The 21763-nt window shown below is 41.3% G+C and overlaps 1 protein-coding gene across 1 annotated transcript; it reads right to left on the bottom strand.

The window, feature by feature from the left end:
* Nucleotides 1-2585: 2585 nt before the first annotated feature.
* On the bottom strand, nucleotides 2586-3809 carry LOC130735804 (uncharacterized). The gene is made up of 4 exons (XM_057587700.1): nucleotides 3502-3809; nucleotides 2970-3415; nucleotides 2803-2921; nucleotides 2586-2657 (listed from the first exon to the last, which is right to left on the bottom strand). The coding sequence occupies exons 1-4, from the start codon at nucleotides 3807-3809 to the stop codon at nucleotides 2586-2588; spliced, it is 945 nt and encodes a 314-aa protein (XP_057443683.1).
* Nucleotides 3810-21763: the final 17954 nt, after the last annotated feature.

Below are 21763 nucleotides of genomic sequence, written 5' to 3'. Positions count from 1 at the left end.
TTTCCTTGACCTTATAGATCTTCCTATCCCTGTGACCGGACTAATCCAAAGGAAAACATGGTCTCCTTGCTCAAATTCTAAAGGCTTCCTTCTGCGGTCATAATAAGCCTTTTGTCGGTCATGTGCTATCCTTAGCTTCTCCCTAATCCTCTTCACTTTTTCGGACATCTCTTGTACCTCTTCGGGTCCTAAGACTATCTTGTCTCCTTCGTCAAACCAACATAGTGGCGTCTTGCACTTCCTTCCGTATAGCGCCTCGAAAGGTGCCATTCCTAAACTTGAGGGGAAACTGTTATTGTAGGAAAATTCTACCAATGGTAGGTAGTCTTCCCAGTTTCCTCGCTCTTCTAAAATGCAAGCTCTTAACATGTCCTCTAGTGTTTGGATCGTCCTTTCAGTTTGTCCATCGGTTTGTGGGTGATAAGCCGAGCTAAATCTTAAATTCGTTCCCAAGGCCTTGTGTAGACTCTTCCAAAATCGTGAAGTAAATCGTGGATCTCGGTCCGACACTATGCTTGTTGGTATTCCATGCAGTCTCACAACTTCTTTGATATAGATCCTGGCCAACTTTTCCAGTGAATATGTCATGTTAACCGCGATGAAATGCGCACACTTTGTAAGTCGGCCCACAATTACCCAGACCGCGTCATTCTTAGCTTGCGTCTTAGGTAATCCTGACACAAAGTCCATTGAGATACCTTCCCACTTCCATTAGGAAATCTCTAAGGGTTTCATCTCTCTAGAAGGTTTCTGGTGTTCCACCTTCGCCTTCTGATACACCATGCAAGTCATCACCTTCCTCAGGATGTCTTTCTTCATTCCTGACCACCAAAACCTTTCCTTTAGGTCTTGATACATCTCAGTAAATCCTAGATGTATACTCAAAGCGCTTCTGTGTGCTTCCTCCAAAATTCTTTCCCTCAATTCCTTGTCTGCAGGGATGTATATCCGTTCTCTGAATCTCCACAGCCCGTCTCTTCCTTTCCTGAATTCGCCCTTCTTTTCCCCTTCATTCTTCCGCATCTGCTCTTGAAATTCCAGATCGTCCTCCTGACAACGTTTTATATCTTCCAGGAAATCACTAGTTACTACGACCATCCCAAATTTTATTTGTCTAGGCTTTAGCTCCACTTCTAAGCTTAAATTCGTGAATGCTTCAAGTAGCTTAATTTCCTCGATCATTAGTGCGGAGATATGCAAGATTTTCCCACTAAGAGCGTCCGCTACGACATTTGCCTTTCTTGGGTGGTATTGCAGCTTGAAATCGTAATCCTTCAGGAACTCGACCCATCTTCTTTGTCTCATGTTTAGTTCTTTATGGTCGAATAGATACTTCAGACTTTTGTGGTCACTAAATACGGTGAAATTCACTCTGTATAAGTGGTGTCTCCATATCTTCAGAGCAAACACGACGGCTGCTAATTCTAGGTCGTGCGTAGGGTAATTTGCTTTGTGCGGCCTCAACTACCTAGAAGCATAAGCCACTACTTCGCGCTCTTGCATCAACACGCATCCTAACCCCATCTTCGATGCATCGCAGTACACTTCGAAGTCCTTCTTGGGATCGGGTAAGACCATAATTGGTGACGTAGTCAACCTCTTCTTAAGCTCTCTAAAGCTCTCCTCGCATTCAGGTGTCCACTGGTAGGGTTGATCCTTTCTTGTAAGCCTAGTCAAGGGTGTGGCAATCTTGGAAAATCCTTCGATGAATCTTCTGTAGTTTCCAGCTAATCCGAGGAAACTTCAGATTTCTGTGACCGTCTTTGGTGCTTCCCATGAGTTCACAGCTTCTACCCTTGCCGGATCTACCGCACTCACTACATGTCCTAGGAATTGTACTGACTTCAGCCAAAACTCGCACTTAGACAACTTGGCGTATAGCTTTCCCTCTCGCAAGATCCCTAGCACTATTCGGAGATGCTCCTCGTGTTCTTCTCTGCTCTTCGAGTAGATCAAGATATCGTCGATGAAGACCACTACAAACTTGTCTAGGTATGGGTTGAAGATCCTATTCATGTAATCCATGAAAATCGCGGGTGCATTAGTCACTCCAAATGGAATGACTAGAAACTCGTTATGCCCATATCGCGTCCGAAAAGCAATTTTTGCCACGCCCTCCTTCTTTACTCGGATTTGGTGGTATCCAGACCGCAAGTCGATCTTGGAAAATACTTCGGCTCCCTTTAGTTGATCCATCAGATCGTCGATCCATGGTAGCGGGTAATTGTTCTTGATGGTTATCTTGTTCAACTGTCGATAGTCGACGCATAGCCTCATGCTACCATCTTTCTTTTTGACCAACAAAGCGGGTGCTCCCCAAGGAGGTACGCTTGGTCGAATGAATTGCTTCTCCAATAGCTCCACTACTTGCTTCTTTAACTTCATTAGTTCCAACGGCGACATTCGGTATGGAGTGATAGAGATCGGTCCTGTTCCGGGAATCAGGTCGATAGAGAATTCTATCTCCCTCTCCGGTGGCAGTTCGGTGACTTCTTTCGGAAATACGTCAGGAAATTCCCTGACTACGGGCGTCCTTTCCATGTTTGGACCTTCGTTTCCTACTCCTAGCGATCCTAAAAGTACCTCTACTTCACGTTTCGAATTATCCTCACTGGTATGTTTGAGTCATTTAAGATGTCCCTCATCTCCAAAGGTAACTGTTTTATGCCTACAGTTCAGTGTTGCGTCATTGGCCGATGGCCAATCCATCCCTAGAATCACGTCTAATCCTACCAAGGGTAAGCATACTAGGTCTTGTTCCAAAGTCCTCCCTAGAGTAACTAGGCAACATCCCTCACATACCTTAGAGGTTCTACTAGTATTCTTAGTTGGGGTACTAATTTCGGAGTCCCATGCCAAACTTGTCACAGGAAATCCTAATTGTTTGACCCTCTCGTGTGATATAAACGAATGCGTTGCACCTGAATCATATAAAACTTTTAAAGGAAAACCATTAACATAACACATACCTTCAATGAGCTCCGGTGATTCAGACGCTTCCTCCACCGTCATTGCGAACACCTTCCCTTTGATCGCTGAGCGTCCAACCCTCCTATTGTCTCTGGGTGTCACGTTTGCATTCCTATTGCTCCCTTCTCCAACTGTGGTGGTGGGATTCGGGTTTCCGCTTCCTCCAGTTTGTAATCCCGATTGTCTTCCCAATACCACTCTGCATTCTTGCGCACGGTGTCCATTACTGCCACATCTCGCGCAGAACGGGGTATTATTGAATCCTCCAGGTCTCCCTTGGAATCCAGATCCTCTCGTTGGGTTCCAAGTCCTTCCGAATTGATTCCTTCCCTGATCCTGTGGTCGGAAATAAGGTTTCCTCTTCTCCTCTTTCTTCCTTGGTGCCTTATTCACACCCAGTCCTTTCAAGTACTCCTTTCGTGTCTTCTCATTTTCTTCGAAAATCCTGCACTTTTCCACTAAAGTAGCAAAATTTCGAATTTGGTATGCCTTACGGCCGTCCTAATGTCAGGCCCTAATCCATATTCAAACTTGACACACTTTGATGTTTCATCACTAGCCGCGTTGTAGTGCGGATTGAATCGGCACAACTCTTCAAACTTTGCGGCATACTCACCTACTGACATCGCTTCTTGCTTCAATTCCAAAAATTCCATCTCCTTCCTACCTTTGGCATCCACCGGAAAATACTTCTCAAGAAAAGAATTCTTGAAGATTTCCCAAGTCAACTCTCCTTCCTCCGGGGTAATTCTTCCCCTCACACTCGTCCACCATGTCCTTGCTTCACTTGAAAGTAAATAGCTAGCGAAAGCTTGAAGTGCTCGCGCCATGGCAGCCATCTAGGTTCAACACATACCAGGGTTTCGGAAATCCTTTCCAGTTCTCGCACCCATTCATAGGCTCCGTCCGGGTTATACCCTCCTTCAAACTTAGGCGGACTTTGTAACGCCCCGATTTCTCGAGTGTTACACAGTAACTAATTAACCAATTTTTGTAAAGAGTTTTCGTCGATTCACTTATTAATCTTGAATTAATGATAAAAGTTCAATTTTACAAAATTCTCGAAACTTAACCATTTCAAACTTGCGGAAATAATCATCAACGTAAACCTCAAACTTTATTAGTCATTGAAGAGAGTATGAAATAAATATCCGGAAGAAAACTTCAAGGTAAATTACATCAAGTTAAACTATCTCAACTAAAATAAAGTAATGGTTCAATACTTCCAAAACTTGGTACTCTCAACCCAAAAGAAAAATGGATGTCTCACAACCAAACCATATCCTTGGCCCTTCCTCTTTATCTTCTTCCTCTTCATCAGAAAAGTAGTCGTCATCCGGTAGTGGCTCGTCACGTAGCATCAACTCCCAAGAATGAGTCGTCGCCATTATCTTCACGACCATCTACCCCCCCAAATAAACACATAGCAAACAAGCAGGGTCAGGTCCAACAAAAAGAATGATAATGAAAAAATCAACAACAACATAATATAAGTACATTATATGTCTTTTATGGGAAAAAGTCAGTTACTAACGGAATCTCACATCACACAACCCACCAATCCTGCCTTGGCCAATCACTTACATCCGCAGATGTACAATCACGTGAAGCTGCAATACTTCACAAAAATCTCATGGTGACCGCAGTCAACCAAACACGTGGAGCCGCAATGATCCACAAAATCTCTAGGTGACCGCAGTCAACCTTTTCACGTGGAGACTAACAGTCAATCCACAATTCTCCCTCGCGTGCAATCCAATCGTTCTCATGGACTATAGTCTACACTAGACCTATGCCCATATTATTCACATTTACTTGCAAGCGAGTTAATTACACGTTTCTCTTTGTTTAAGTCTCTAAAGTCAACCTAGAGTCTTACATCAACATCGCATAAATATAACAATTAAACGATCACAGACACATCGGGAATTACAGCTAGATGAGCGACCCTTTGATCAATTTCCAATAATATCACAATTCACGTAAGGCATAGCATAAACTTACACTTACGCATGGCACATCATGGCATAAATTGTCAAATAAGGTAACATAAGGCTTATGCATGGAAAACAACACATTTTCGCAACTTAGCTTTTTGGACAGCAGAAACAACGTTCATTGAAACTGGTCTACAGAATGCGTCCTCCAACAAAAAATTATGTATAATATCTTTTTGGAAAGCTATTTCAAATATCTACAACTCTCTAGTTAAAATCATTTTCATTTGAGCCCCAGAATTAGGTGATATTACTCCTTAAAGTTTCTGTCCGACACAGGGAAAAAAGCAGGTATGACAGTTACCCAAAACGACCTACAACACACAATACTAGACCAAAATTTATGATCTTTATATTCCTGGAAAGCTCTTTCGAAGATCTACAATTTGTATGTTAATCATTGCTTTATTTGGCGACCAGAAACAAGTGAAAATAGGACCTGAAGTTTACTGTCCAGCACAGAAATCTGACAGAGAATGCATTTGCCATCAATTTCGTTTTAGCCATTCTATTCTAAGGGTTCTAAGTCATCTACCAGCATCAAATATAGTAACATGTTCACAGTGTAACCCAATATCACATGGAAAAAGTCCAGCACACATCGCATATTCAAAACCTCAAGCACATCAATCAAGTTCATACATAAAATCATGTCAAAGCATGGCAATAGGGCCTAGACATGCTACCCAACTCCTAGGACCAGCCCTTACCTTGGGTTCTTGGTCTGAAAAAAGAGAAAAGATGCAGGTTCAGAGCTTAGTTGCTTGCTGTCCACGTCCCTCTCTTCCCTCCTACTCGAGCTCTCTCTCTCGCAGGTCTCCCTCTCTCTCTCGCGCGCACAAGGTGGCGGTGGTGGCTTGGTCGGCGGCGGCTAAGGGTGCAAGGGGTGGTTCTCTCACTCTTTTCTCTTCTGTTTTCTTTACGTAAGGAGTGCAAGGGTTTCTATTTCAGAAATGAATGGAAAAGAAACTTTTCCCCCCTTCAAGACCCTAATACAACCGCGGGCTCCCCCTCTTCATGGGCTTGGGTTTCTTTTCTTTTCTCTTGAGCCCGCTCCAAGCCAAACCCTTGACCCAATAACTTAAGCACTTAATCATACCTGAATCTAATTAAAAACTTAAGCCCTCTTAAGTAATTTCATAATCAAATTCGGAATTAGAAGAAAACAAGCGAATTTACTCGCTGGTACTGTACAGCCGGAACCACCGTCGCTTAAACGCGAACATCTCGAGCTACAGAGGTCGGAATGACCTGATTTCACTTCGAGAATTTTCTTAACTTAAAGGGCTACAACTCTCATGAAGGACGTTTTCCCAAATGAAGTTGATAAGACCCTCTAAAAATTCGCACAAGTTGACAGTTCTAATCTGCCAGTTATCAAACATTAGCTAAAACTCCAATTTTATTCAAACTTTCATAAAATTGTTCTAAATTGAACTTAGGGCCTTACAATACCACCCCCTTAAAATAGTTTCGCCCTCGAAACTACTATAGGAAGACATACCACGCTTCCATTGCGCACTCTGATATTCCCTACAAATTTCCCAGGCATAGGTTATTGTTCTTAGTCTCATCTTTCTGGTCTTCACGTGACATCTCTAATGGTCTAGTTCCACATCATTCTCACAAAGGGAATCCGTCTCTCCTTAACGTTCCTTTCATAGTCCAACACCAACTATCATTCCGATCACAATTTTCCAATATCAAGTTGATCAGGCTCAATATCCAAAAGATTGCAATCAGGAAAAATATTTGGTAAGGATATTCAAGTCACTCTCATTTCACTGTCTATAACCTAGACACCCGTCGTAGAACCTCACGGAACTCTCCCGTTAGAACACGACCCAAACTGCCTCACTACAGCCACACAAAACAACAAAAGTTTAAGTCAAACAGGTGTTATGCTCATGCCGATACACGTTGGTCGGCGTCCCGCCCAGGTGATCCGGATGCAACATCAACAGCTCAGACACGGGAAAACAAACTTTTCGGACACCGAGCTCAAAGGTTCCATCCACCAATTCACTCGTTCAGTAGTTCCATCCACCACCTAGTCCATTCGACGGTTCCATCCACCATCTGGTTTGTTCAATCTATGGTTCCATCCACCATATACGATCGTTGGTTCCATCCACCAATCCCGTCTTTCCTGATGGTTCCATCCACCATCTCGGTCTGACCAATGGTTCCATCCACCATTCCTGCTTCACCGATGGTTTCATCCACCATCTCATCGACCTTGATGGTTCCATCCACCATCTCAATCGACGCACTCCGTTCACTGGCTCCATCCGCCATCTCATCGACCTTGATGGTTCCATCCACCATCTTGATCGACGCACTCTGTTCACTGGCTCCATCTGCCATCCTTTCTTAGCCGATGGTTCCATCCACCATCTTTGCTAAGTAAGGAAAAACAAAATCGAGAGTGTAACACAGTCACACAAAACACCACAAAAACGTAAGGAAGACATTGACTCGGTCAGTGTTCTTCCCCGCCTCTATGACTCAATGATGAGCATTCAGCACACCAAATCATATCACACACATAAATCACAAACCATTCACAAAATGAGATAATACCAATTATTATTTATTTTACCAAAATAGACACAAAGTCCCGATGTGGTCAGGCGTGTCCCACTTGGAGCGTCCCTTCCAATCTCAATCCTTGGGTAAGCGACAACCCTTAATTAAAACATCCTTTCAATCCCTCACTTTTCTTCGATCTTACAAGTAGTGTCAGCACGCATCCCAACACCTGGGAGACGTCATGCAAGTTCACCTCAAGGGTGACATACAAGGCAACAACAACCCTTAGATATCTAGCAATCATCTACAGATAGACCTAGTTATCACGCTCGTACTAGGGCACTAGGCGCCAAATCCAAGTCCAATTGATCAACCGTTTATAAGCTAATCATCATCTCAATACCTAACAATCCATACGTCATCTCTTGTTTCAGAACTATCCTCATTCAGACCTTAAATCAATTTTTCACTTATCCACAAGTCAAATTATAGCGAATTTTAAGTCTGAAATCTCTGCATAACTCATAATTCATTCCCTTCAAGATCAAACTATATAATGTGCCTCTAGGGACTTATCCCAACTTTCGCTCCCTAGATTTTAATCTTCAAAGGTTCAACTGCTATCGTCACAACTAAAACCATTAAATCTCTTATTCATACCTGTCTCTCAACTCTCATGGACAATCTTAACCCCTAAGGTTTTAATCCAGCTTAGTCAATCTCACTTAGTAATCCTAGCACATTTCTCTGAAATCCATATCAAAACTCTCATGTATTCAACTTATGCTAAAAGTTTCTTTCGCTAGCTTGATCACTATGACACCAATCAACTTCTTACTCTCTCAATCCAATTCTAACAAACTTTAAGTCCTACACAATTAGGACAAGAATTTATGGACTTAAAATCTAAACCTTCACCGAGTTCGCACCAATAATGTCCTCTAACTCTTCAACACTTTTTAGATGAATATTCATTTCTTTGCACTACGACTTCTTCACAAAGGGATCAAACACCTAACAAACTCATCTCTCAGATTTGACCAACATCTATCAATTCCTATCAACCTTTCTATCATGGTCCATCACTAGCTATAATTCTGAAGATCATCACCCTTCAATATTAAGTCGATTAAGCTTAATATGTCGAAGATGGAAATTTAGAAAAAAATCACTGGAAAGGTCAATGAGTCCCTATCATCCAGTAGCCACATAAATTGAGGTCTTATCCAAAAGATTCCATTTCTAATACTTCAACCTCAAAAATTATGTACCCTTGACATCTCATCTCTGGATTTCATATGTCATTCCACTAAGATTCATCCTTAGCTTCTACCTTCGCCTTTTGACACGTAAAACACGTTGATACATACTCGACTACTAGTTTCTTCATCCCAGGCCACCAAAAATGAAGTTTTAAGTCTTGATACATCTTCGTCATTCCCGGATGAACACTCAATCTACTCTTATGACCCTCATCCAAAATCAACTTCCTCAAAATATCTTGACAAAGAGTCAAACACTTAATCTCAAGTATCACGGCAATGATACTAATCGCAGACATTCTCACAGCCAAGCAAACATCTTAGCAAACAAGTCTACCCAATCTCACCGCGAAGTTTTGAAAACACATTTATCAAAACAAAACACCACGAGTTCGGAAACTCGTAAGCCCAAAACCCTTAGTGCTCTGGTTTCTCAACCGGAGCTCTGATACCACAATGTAACGCCCCGATTTCTCGAGTGTTACACAGTAACTAATTAACCAATTTTCGTAAAGAGTTTTCGTCGATTCACTTATTAATCTTGAATTAATGATAAAAGTTCAATTTTACAAAATTCTCGAAACTTAACCATTTCAAATTTGCGGAAATAATCATCAACGTAAACCTCAAACTTTATTAGTCATTGAAAAGAGTATGAAATAAATATCCGGAAGAAAACTTCAAGGTAAATTACATCAAGTTAAACTATCTCAACTAAAATAAAGTAATGGTTCAATACTTCCAAAACTCGGTACTCTCAACCCAAAAGAAAAATGGATGTCTCACAACCCAACAATATCCTTGGCCCTTCCTCTTTATCTTCTTCCTCTTCATCAGAAAAGTAGTCGTCATCCGGTAGTGGCTCGTCACGTAGCATCAACTCCCAAGAATGAGTCGTCGCCATTATCTTCACGACCATCTACCCCCCCCCCCAAATAAACACATAGCAAACAAGCAGGGTCAGGTCCAACAAAAAGAATGATAATGAAAAAATCAACAACAACATAATATAAGTACATTATATGTCTTTTATGGGAAAGAGTCAGTTACTAACGGAATCTCACATCACACAACCCACCAATCCTGCCTTGGCCAATCACTTACATCCGCGGATGTACAATCACGTGAAGCTGCAATACTTCACAAAAATCTCATGGTGACCGCAGTCAACCAAACACGTGGAGCCGCAATGATCCACAAAATCTCTAGGTGACCGCAGTCAACCTTTTCACGTGGAGACCAAGAGTCAATCCACAATTCTCCCTCGCGTGCAAGCCCATCGTTCTCATGGACTATAGTCTACACTAGACCTATGCCCATATTATTCACATTTACTTGCAAGCGAGTTAATTACACGTTTCTCTTTGTTTAAGTCTCTAAAGTCAACCTAGAGTCTTACATCAACATCGCATAAATATAACAATTAAACGATCACAGACACATCGGGAATTACAGCTAGATGTGCGACCCTTTGAACAATTTCCAATAATATCACAATTCACGTAAGGCATAGCATAAACTTACACTTACGCATGGCACATCATGGCATAAATTATCAAATAAGGTAACATAAGGCTTATGCATGGAAAACAACACATTTTCGCAACTTAGCTTTTTGGACAACAGAAACAACGTTCATTGAAACTGGTCTACAGAATGCGTCCTCCAACAAAAAATTATGTATAATATCTTTCTGCAAAGCTATTTTAAAGATCTACAACTCTCTAGTTAAAATCATTTTCATTTGAGCCCAAGAATTAGGTGATATTACTCCTTAAAGTTTCTGTCCGACACAGGGAAAAAAGCAGGTATGACAGTTACCCAAAACGACCTACAACACACAATACTAGACCAAAATTTATGATCTTTATATGCCTGGAAAGCTCTTTCGAAGATCTACAATTTGTATGTTAATTATTTCTTTATTTGGCGACCAGAAACAAGTGAAAATAGGACCTGAAGTTTACTGTCCAGCACAGAAATCTGACAGAGAATGCATTTGCCATCAATTTCGTTTTAGCCATTCTATTCTAAGGGTTCTAAGTCATCTACCAGCATCAAATATAGTAACATGTTCACAGTGTAACCCAATATCACATGGAAAAAGTCCAGCACACATCGCATATTCAAAACCTCAAGCACATCAATCAAGTTCATACATAAAATCATGTCAAAGCATGGCAATAGGGCCTAGACATGCTACCCAACTCCTAGGACCAGCCCTTACCTTGGGTTCTTGGTCTGAAAAAGAGAAAAGATGCAGGTTCTGAGCTCAGTTTCTTGCTGTCCACGTCCCTCTCTTCCCTCCTACTCGAGCTCTCTCTCTCGCAGGTCTCCCTCTCTCTCTCGCGCGCACAAGGTGGCGGTGGTGGCTTGGTCGGCGGCGGCTAAGGGTGCAAGGGGTGGTTCTCTCACTCTTTTCTCTTCTGTTTTCTTTACGTAAGGAGTGCAAGGGTTTCTATTTCAGAAATGAATGGAAAAGAAACTTTTCCCCCCTTCAAGACCCTAATACAACCGCGGGCTCCCCCTCTTCATGGGCTTGGGTTTCTTTTCTTTTCTCTTGAGCCCGCTCCAAGCCAAACCCTTGACCCAATAACTTAAGCACTTAATCATACCTGAATCTAATTAAAAACTTAAGCCCTCTTAAGTAATTTCATAATCAAATTCGGAATTAGAAGAAAACAAGCTAATTTACTCGCTGGTACTGTACAGCCGGAACCACCGTCGCTTAAACGCGAACATCTCGAGCTACAGAGGTCGGAATGACCTGATTCCACTTTTATAATTTTCTTAACTTAAAGGGCTAAACCTCTGATGAAGGAAGTTTTCACAAATGAAGTCGTTAAGACCCTCTAAAAATTCGCACAAGTGGACAGTTCTAATCTGCCAGTTATCAAACATTAGCTAAAACTCCAATTTTATTCAAACTTTCATAAAATTGTTCCAAATTGAACTTAGGGCCTTACAGACTTCGCTTCAGGAACTTGTCCAGTCCGTGGTAAATCTCTTCTTGGTTATTCGCAGCCCCTTGTCCTGCTCCTTGCCCTACTCTTTCCGCTTGTTCGGTCAAGAAAGCGGTGAGTTGCTCAAGTGCTCGCGCCATGGCAGTCATCTCTTCCTGAAATTCACAAAGTGATTAGTTCCTTCCCAAAGATCCTCAACTTAGATTTCCTCTGGTAGGCTCCTTCCCTAGGTCAAAGAATCATTGCTCTGATACCAACTCTCGTGGCGCCCCCTTCCACAAGTGACGTATTCACCCAAATCTTATCACTTATGAATGGGTGAGCCGTTTTTTTTTGTGTGTATTAGTGTTAGTGTTACCGTTCTAATGATGCATCGATTCAGAGACCACTTACGACTTTTCACAGTCGCAGAGTTCCCCTCTAACCTTTTCAGATGGATGACCGTATACCTAAAGGCAAGCAAGTTAGTGAACAAATGAAGCATTAAACACACAACATGCGTGACCAAGGTCACTACAAAGTTCGAATGACAGAAGCAAATAGAGTGTTCAAGTGAGGACACAAGTATCCCCACATGGCATCAATAAACAAAAACTAATTTAATTAAGAAAACTAATGATAACTATCGTCGGACCGTACGACTTCACTCCCCAACCTCCTCCTCCTCCAGATCCTCTTCCATGTCACCACTGCTCCCCTATTCCGGCACTCGCATAGGAACCCTCTCCCCCAACCCATCGGGTTTCACGAACCGCTATCTATAAATCCGGGCATCTCTAGAAATGCTTGGTGGCCGCATTCTCTTCCTTGCTGTCGTCTTGAGGCATGGCGTAGTCCTCCGGGGCGGAGAACCTACAAACTCCCGAGGTGCTTGATTACGCGCAAAGAGCTCCTGTGGGCTCCTGACTCGGATCGGTATGGGTCGGTCTGGCACCTCATGGGGCATAGGGCCTACACCAACCTGCGGATCGGGACACAATCCGGCCTGGGCCGCTGGATCCACCTCCGGCTGAGGCTGTGGTGGCGGATCAGGAACGGGCGGACGAAATCTCCATGCATGGCTCGGCATATAAAATGAGAACATGTGGGGAATGGTCACTGGGTAGCCAAGTTCATTGGATCCAGGTACCCTGCACCACAACATGGTCAGTCCAGAATAAAAACAGAATCCGGTAGCGGGGTCAAGATGCCAGCCACTACGGGACAGGAAATCAGCATGAATGGCGAGTACTGGAGGGAAGCTCATCTTCTAACTTGTGATCTGCTTTATGGCAAAAATAATGCAAGGGTGATTCAAACGCGTCTTTGCACAAGCCACATGTCAAATAAAATAAACGGTAAAGTTCAAGATAACATACTATTAAAAACAAGCATGTTAACAAGCACATACAAAATCACACATTGTATGAGGTTTTACCGCCTTATACCTTCGCCTTTCGAATTGACTTCTCTCACTACTTCTTTACGAAATGGTGAGTTCATCGCCAACCTTTTTAATTATATTTATCATGTGATGACTATGTTTTATGGGGCCCGAACCCTTAGCTTCTTTAATCTTTGGAAAGTCCTCTCGGAAACATGGACACTCCTTACAGTCCACTCTTTACCGGACATGATCACTCAATAGTTCTCCGACAAAAATACCCAACTCAACTCTTTGCCTTAAACTTCATGCCAACCCCGACCTCAGGGGTCCTGCCGGGACGAACATGAGAGGTGTACCGCTGTGTAAGTCCCGGGTCTATTCATCTCTGAACAAGACCACCATTGGCGTCTCTGTATTCCCACTCTCTTTAGTGGCAGTGACAGTACTATCCTACTCCTTATCGCTCCGAAGGTTTGTTTACAAACATCATCCATTGCCCCCTTATTCTTCTCAATAGTTTCTAGCGAACTAGAAACAAACATCTGTACCTTACTCTTCAAGTAAGTACGCCTCATTGTGCGAGATCCGATGGGACCAAGTAGTTGGGTTTTAAGGAAGGAAATAGTTATTCGTCCTGGTAATGGTTATGTACTTTTCGTAATTGATTTAATAAAAAGGGTTATCATTTACTAATTCCATTTTATAATTATCAATATCTATCTTCCTAACATGTGACGGGTAGGTCAAGTTGTCAAATCCAAGTAACGATAACACATTAAGCCGGTGAATTATTTCCCTATAACCTCCTACCTTAGATGTTTTTAAATTTATATTGTCATAAGACAATTCTTTTATCCGGGCCATTAGGCCGACTTCCAAAGTATCACCATATCCCATGGTATACTTTATCTCCATACTAGAAATGCAGCAACACGTCATCCACAAGCAATTCACATATGAATCACAAGCAATATTCAACATCACTTCACAAGATTCAACAGTAATTATAAACAAGCGAGTAATTAATAATATGCCGTATATCGCTTTAACGGTTACTTATTCATCATGTACCAAGACAAGGTCTTGTCTAATTCCCCTTACCTGTGACTCAATGATTTTTGAAACTCGAGAGCCTGATTCTTCATGCTCTGCATCATGGATTATGGTGGGGTTATAAATCTATGAAGCTAAAATAATAAACTCATTCATGTACTAATTTTAGTTTCTTTTAATTACCCTTCTACTCTTAGACTTAACCAATTTCTTTGCTGACCCGATTTTGTTACTAAGTCAGTCCTCAAGTTCATAATCACTTCTACACTATTTAACTCATTCCTTAAGCCATTTTGTCAAAATCACTTATTCATTAGCTTATTAACTTGACTTCCTAATTCATCATGCTAGCCTATTGACTTCTTCTGACTTCTGGTCTTTCACTTGGTTTTTGATTGTTTTAGTGTTAATTCATATTGAAATTATGTTTTTTAGTATTCAATCATATTCCAAATAGTTTAATAAAGTGCATTAGGATATTAACAACAGACCCCATAAATGACTAAGTTTTGTGGAGATGTGTGATTTTGGTATTAGTTAATCCATTATAAGCAGCTAGTTGGAATGTAGGAATTTTGCAATACAATATTTTTGGTTTTAGGACTAAAGCAGTTTTTCCAAAGCCAGGAAACTAGCCTTTAATCATATAATCCATAATTTTTGATATCTTATACTGATTCTTTGACACTTAGGGATATTAATCATTAAGCATTGATAATAATTTATTAGCTGCAGTTTCTTCATATTAACTAGCGTATAAATCTATTGCCATGAATCTTAGTTTAAGCCTTTCAAGTGATTTTGTCCATCTAGCATGCATCTATTTCATTACATATATAAGTGCTGAGGTATTGTAAAAACTGATGTGTTTGACACTTTTTTTTGGTTTTTCCCACACAAAGAAAAATCTAATCCTTATATTTTCATTTATTCATGTGTATTTGTTTCTATCCTCACAATAATATCACCACCAACCATTACTACTTTTAATTGTATTGCTTGGTATGTCATCATTAGAAGACTCCATCAACAAGTTTGGACAATTTTCAATCTGTTTTCCAGATCACTAGAAAGATGTTTTAGTACATATGTTCACTTGTTAAGAAATAAATGATGGAAAAAACTCCACATTTCACATTCACCAATGACCAGCCAATGTCTTTGCATGATCAATTAGCCATGGCGCTAAGAATACTTGGATCCATCGACTCACAAGTCCTCATTGGCGGTGTATTCAGGGTAAGCAACACAACTGTTTCACAAGTTGTAACACACTCTAACCAAACAGGTGATGACTGTTAGACGACGAATTAACCCTAGAACTAGGAATGGACATTAGAACTCTAACAAAGCCTGAGGTAGTATGAATGATTATATATATATATATATGATGCGTGTATGTGTGTGCTTGTGTGTATATATACATATGCGTATTTTATGCACGATTTACGATGCGACGATAGAACGTCGGTGTGACGATTAGATCGAACCGACAATTAAAGTACCAAAGACATGGTCGTTATGACTCCCGTTTGATTAAATGACTCGAGTAGATGAGGATAAGAAGCTAATCTGATCGAATCTCTTGACGATAGAAATATACTGTCTCAGATCGATCGATAGTCGGATCAACGAGCCAAACCCTAGTATACAATATGTGTTAGTATTAGGCATTCAGAGGGGAAATACACTACTAGAAAACCCTTAGCAATCAGAAATGATGAAGCAGACCGGTGCCCTTGGCTACTATTCACCCATGATGACACACTACTATTCATCAATAGTAAGCGCCATGATGACTTCCAGTTCCCATAAACCCCTCCTGAATGATGCCTGGACGTGTACAGACCTGGAGCAGAACCTGGAGCTTGGTGATAATCAGCTTGCATGCAATTCCATAGGTGCTGCAACTTGGATTAGAGCTTAAACTTGGTTAGGCATAATTACTAGCTTTCAGCCTATAAAACGAGCCATTCTGAAGTCCCTGAGTCCCCAGCAATTCATTCCACGTGCCAGAGCGAGCTAAGAGTGAAGAGAGAGCCTTGAGAGTGAGAGAGCCTGAGAAGTGCTTCACAAGCTTCTTCTCTTCGATTCTCACAATTGGCTGAGTGTTAGAGCGTGATTTTTATTCCATTGAGTTCCTGAGAGAGTGAGGATTCGATCTGGTCAGTTTTGTGAAGCTTTGAGCCCAAAAAACCCAAACCCGCGAGCACCCTGCAACTTCTGCGAGGGTTCAGACCTGTAACTCCATTTTTCTCACGCTCCAGACCTCGATAGCAACACCCATTGGTACCAAACTCATCCCCATAACCTGTAGATCAAGTTCCAGTACCCAAAACAACACGGCGTTGACGATCTCTGTAACACCCCGATTTCGGTGGCGTCACTTTAGTAACCAAAAATCAAATAAAGCAGAAAAACGTGAATTTTTTTTCCGATTGTTTTTAGAAAATAAAAGACTTGTCGAAATAAAGATTCAACCACAAAAGGTAAATAAAACTAATGTACAAATATATTTACAGCCCCCGCTGTAAGTAGCAAGCCACGTCTTTAGTAACCTCAAGTGACGGGAAAAGTAGCAGAAAGTATCTGAAAATAGTGCCCGTGGGAAAATATGTACAAACCAAAGTAAAGGTCAAGTATTCGAAATACCGTCCTCCAAACGAAAGTAATTCAGCCCAAACGGCCTAGACAAGACCACCTAGCCCAAACAACTCTTTGTGATTCCCGTAAAGAGAACCACACAAAAAGCTAAAGGTCGGGGACCTACCCTGCCCTAAAATGAGAAACATGACGACCAGAGCTATACGCTACTCCTACTCTATCCACCCCAGAGAAGTGTATCTCAACGCTCCTCGTCCTACACACTGGCATGGTTGTCGTATGAATCAGAATCCAGAACGACTAGCTCCCTGTCTGCATGAATCACCTCTCTTGCTACTGACCGGGTCTCAACCCTAGAAACTCCCGTCACCGCATCCAGTATGCAAACGAACACATCCTCCTCCGTCAGGTGCACCAAAGGCACAACATGATAACCACGGGGAGAAGTCGATGTCCTCAAGCGAAGGGTGGCAGCAGCGACAAGCTCCTCTGCAGCCATCGCGGGTCCGGAACCCGATCCAGTATCATCACGGTCAACAACGGTGGGTGAGCTCGATCCCGAAGAAGTCACTCCCACCGACTCCTCCTCTGAGGGATCCTCGTCGTCAGACGACGACGGTGGTGGTACTCCTGCAACAGGTCCAAAGTGCACGTCGGGTGGTAGGTTAAAGCTGACAAAGTAACGCCTCAATACTCCCTCCGTCAAGTGTCCCAGATGGTCGACGCGGTCCTCCATTATTCTCCCCGAGTAAATGGCTCGGTGGCTAGCAGGGTCAACCACCCATGAGCCGGGGATATCCTGATTCAACATCTCAAACCTAGTCCCCCCCGAAGGGTGGGCCATCGTAAACCAATCTGCCATTGACATCTGACAATGGGCGTATTCTGCCAAAACACAAACAGCAGGCGCAAGGGTCAACTGAAAGAGTTACTTAATAATACAACCAATAAATAAAGATTACGGGGATAGATACTTAGGTTCAATAGGCTTATAATAGCATTATAAGTAATATATCCAATGAAACATAGATGACAATTACTGACAATTTAACAATCATCAAGTAAGATAACAAGTATCAATCACATTCGGCAATTAGGTCAGCATATATGATGAAATGAAATGATATTCTTAGGAACAAGATGCAATCCGGAAGGATGGGCACCATCGAGTCAATCCTAGCACCGGCCATAGTGGGACCATTTCCGCTCGGGCGTCTCTTATACCAAACAAAATGTAGTCAGATGAGCTGTATACCCGCAGGCCTGCAATTTCCGTCTGCTACTAAGAATCACCGCAGTGTTCTTATATGGAAATATGGGTCTTATGACCATTTTGGAATCCACCGAGGTCCGGCATCCCACCGTGTATAAACCTCAAAATGTATGAATGATGCAATATGATTAGCCAAACAACGTCTCCGACCTCACTCGTCACGTCGTCACGTGTTCTAGCTAATTTATTGTCTCTAAGAAGAATACCCTAAGGTAAATGTCGATTCTGCGACAAAAAGATAATTAATTATAAAAAGGAGTGCAATCACCCTTGATGACTTATCGAGTCATCTGACTCATCTAATTCCGATGGTCAAAAACTGCTCAGCGAGCGAAAAGTACCAATGTACTCAGAACTTATAGTTCCCCGACTTATCTTTTCGATAGCCATACAATAAACTGCTCATCGAGCAAAAGAGCATCAACGTACTCATAAACTTATTAGTTTCCCGGCTTATCATTTAGATAGCCAAACAATAAAACTGCTCATCGAGCAAAAGAGTATCAACATACTCAGAAACTTATTGGTTTCCCCAAAACTTGGATTCGACGACACTTCTCATTTTCCAAAACTTAACTCCAAGCCCTAAGCTTTCTTTTGAGATCATTATCATTAAATAAAGTGTTCGGATGTTGTTTAATGTCTTATGAATTTTCCTTTTAAAATAGTTTCCATTTAGGTTTGTATCTAATCTTATGAGTTTAAAAGATCCCATCATCCCAAGTAACTCCCAGAGAAGGTCTCGATCACTAAACAATAACAAGGGTTCGAACCTCGGTTCGTCCAGTCAAACTTTCCTAAAATCTCGTTATGAGTGTGGCATAACTGCCCGTTATCATCACTCTGACGTACAACAGAAATTCAACAGTCATGGCACATATATCAACACATCCTAGATTAACCATTTAGCACACAACATGTGAGTCAATCAACAACAATCAAGCGATAAGTAAATCTCAATCAACAATGTCGGTCGAAGCCTCAGAAAACGGAGACACACATCTCAATTTGTTCACTCGGCCGAAGCCTCCAGAAAACATTTCCCAGTCAATCACAATCAAGTGCATAGACAATAAATCAAGTCGAATTCGTCGACAGCTAAAGCATTAGCTAGTATTCAGTGAGTAGCCCTCACCTCTAGTTCCTCCAGTGCGTTCCTGCAGGGTTCCTTCACGATCCTCTCCTTCCGCTCCACGAAATTCCTCAAACGAACCTTTGAGCGAAATCACAGAATTCAATCACAACAAGTCAGAAACTAAACAAACAATAATTACTAACGTTATACGAAGCATTATAAACTCCAGAGTACGATAACCTAACGCGATAAGACGAGTTTTCGAAAAAGAGAAATTTTCCTCCTCCCCCTTAGGAGCTCTCGGCCACAACACATCAAAATGTGTTCCGAGGCTTTTTCTTCGATCAAACTTGATTCCTAGGTTGTCATTAGTCGTAACTAAGGTGAATCGAAGCTCACAAAAATTATCGGATCGAAAACTGAAGTAGGGGTATTTTGGTCAGTGTTTTTAGCTCGGAAATTCAAAATTGGAATTTCAAAAAACAAATTGAATGGGGATGTCACTAACGACATTTATGACAACTAATCCTACTGGCACTAAGCTCAGTCGAGAGTTTTAAGTCCAAAGAGCGAAACTTTAGCCAGAAAATGGGTATTTGAGCAGAAATGTAATCCGCTAGAAGTGTTCTTGGGTTAGTAGAGAATAAGTTTAGACATTGAAATCAAGTTATTTGGACAGTTTTACAAAAAGCTCAAAACGTTGAGCACAGAACGACATAGAGAAAAGCGACAGAATTTACGATCAGAGGTAAGGAATAGCATCAATACGTCGAGGTCTACGCGTAGCAACTGTCAGTGCGACGATCAGGCAAAAAATGGCGAAAATCTTCTTCTCCCTCCTTCTCCTCTTGCTCGCGGGTTTGGTGGTGATGGTGGTGAAGATATTTTGACTTCTCACCTATTTATAGGTGAGGGAAAATGCGGGAAAATGAAAACTTCGCGATTCCAATTTTTCCTGCGCGTTCCTCTATGAATTCTAAGATAGATTCTGGCGACAAAATTACAGAACTCGAAACAGGTTTCTTGGAATTAAAGCAAACGATCGAAAGTCGGTGTGGGTCGATTTAACTCGAAAAACTACTTTTTGCAGATTATGTCGGATAAGAAAACTTCGTTCTGAAGAAAGATTAGAAACATCGAAAAAAATAGGTGTACGCGTGTGGAATCTTTGTCTGAAGCTCCGAATAGAAAAAGTCTTCATCGACAGTTTATTTTAAGGTTCTTGAGCTATCAGGGTTTTAGTTTCCGCAAACTTCCGAAGATTGGAATCGGACGTTCGTACATTCCAGGGTTTCGTATCGAAACGCTTGTCATGGAAAGGAATAAGAGAAATTCTTATATTCCTCTGAAGATTTTTGGAATTGGTTTCTACAGTGTCTTAAGAGTAAATTAGTCGTTTACTAACGCTCTTGCCCTAGGCATAAGCGAATGAGACTCGCGCTATACCTTATATCGATTCTAAGGTTATCCTTAGACTTTTCCTGAACATTCTCCTTCATAAATTTATTCCATTTGATAAACACTTGTTCAGGTTCCTTCACGTTACATCGAACCTAATCGTGAATAGAAATTTCATCAATTTATTCTAAGCTTAAAAACTTGGGTCTCACAATCTCAACACCTCCGATCATCTTCTCCGGCGAGCTCTGTCTTCTCCGGCGAGTGAGTTTCTGCAACTCTCTCATTTTCGCGTTGTTTTCAATCCAAAACTTACCCTTAAGCCTGTTAGGACATTTTTAGGAAGCTTTAGACTAGTTTGGAACCTCGAATCACCACGAATTGGCAGAACCAATATTTGAATTTTCAAGCTCGAATGAGCTATCAGGTTGAGCTTCTGGCCTCGAGTTAGAGTGCCAAATTGATTTGTTTATGCTTCTGGAACATGGTAGAACCTTCTAGGATAGGTAGAATCGATGATAAAGCTCTGAGGTTAAAAACCCCAATTTCACCTCACAGCCGATTCAAAAACTGGCTAATTGTGGTAGTTACAGTGCTTAAATGCTTCTAATAATGGTTTAGATGAACTCAGAAGGTTGGAAACTAGAGGAATAGAGTATCAGAAGTTAGTTTTAGCTTAGTTTATGAATTTCTTAATTTGCAAGTAAGCTTGAGATTAATTTGAACTTAAGCTAGATTAATCAGCTTAATTAGGTGATTCTGAACTTGATTATGAGTTAGGAATGCTAGGAATACAATAATGAAAGACCAGAAGTCAGAAGTCAGTAGGCTAGCATGATGAATTAGGAAGTTAAGTTAATAAGCTAATGAATAAGTGATTTTAACAAAATGGCTTAAGGAATGTGTTAAATAGTGTAGAAGTGATTATGAACATGAGGACTGAGTTAGTAATAAAATCAGGCCAGCAAAGAAATTGGTTAAGTCTAAGAGTAGAAGGGTAATAAAAAGAAAATAAAATTAGTACATGAATTAGTTTATTATTTTAGCTTCATAGATTTATAACCCAACCATAATCCATGATGCAAATCGTGAAGAATCAGGCTCTCGAGTTTCAAAATTCATTGAGTCACAGGTAAGGGGAGTTAGACAAGACCTTGTCTTGGTACATGACGAATAAGTAACCGCTAAAGCGATTGACGACATATTATTAATTACTCGCTTGTTTATAATTACTGTTGAATCTTGTGAAGTGATGTTGAATGTTGCTTAT

This window comes from Lotus japonicus, chromosome 1 (assembly GCF_012489685.1).
Source record: "Lotus japonicus ecotype B-129 chromosome 1, LjGifu_v1.2".
Taxonomy (NCBI): domain Eukaryota; kingdom Viridiplantae; phylum Streptophyta; class Magnoliopsida; order Fabales; family Fabaceae; genus Lotus; species Lotus japonicus.
The sequence above is the reverse complement of the archived record's forward strand: the minus strand, read 5'-3'. Positions and strand labels throughout refer to the sequence as shown.

Excerpts from the sequence above, each read along its gene's own strand:
- LOC130735804 (XM_057587700.1), bottom strand. The coding sequence starts at position 3,809 with ATGGCTGCCATGGCGCGAGCACTTCAAGCTTTCGCTAGCTATTTACTT. Across the intron at positions 3,416-3,501 it reads GAAACATCAAAGTGTGTCAA|GATTTTCGAAGAAAATGAGA; the intron begins GTTTGAATATGG and ends GGAAAAGTGCAG. Across the intron at positions 2,658-2,802 it reads ATACTAGTAGAACCTCTAAG|TTACCTTTGGAGATGAGGGA; the intron begins GTATGTGAGGGA and ends GGCATAAAACAG.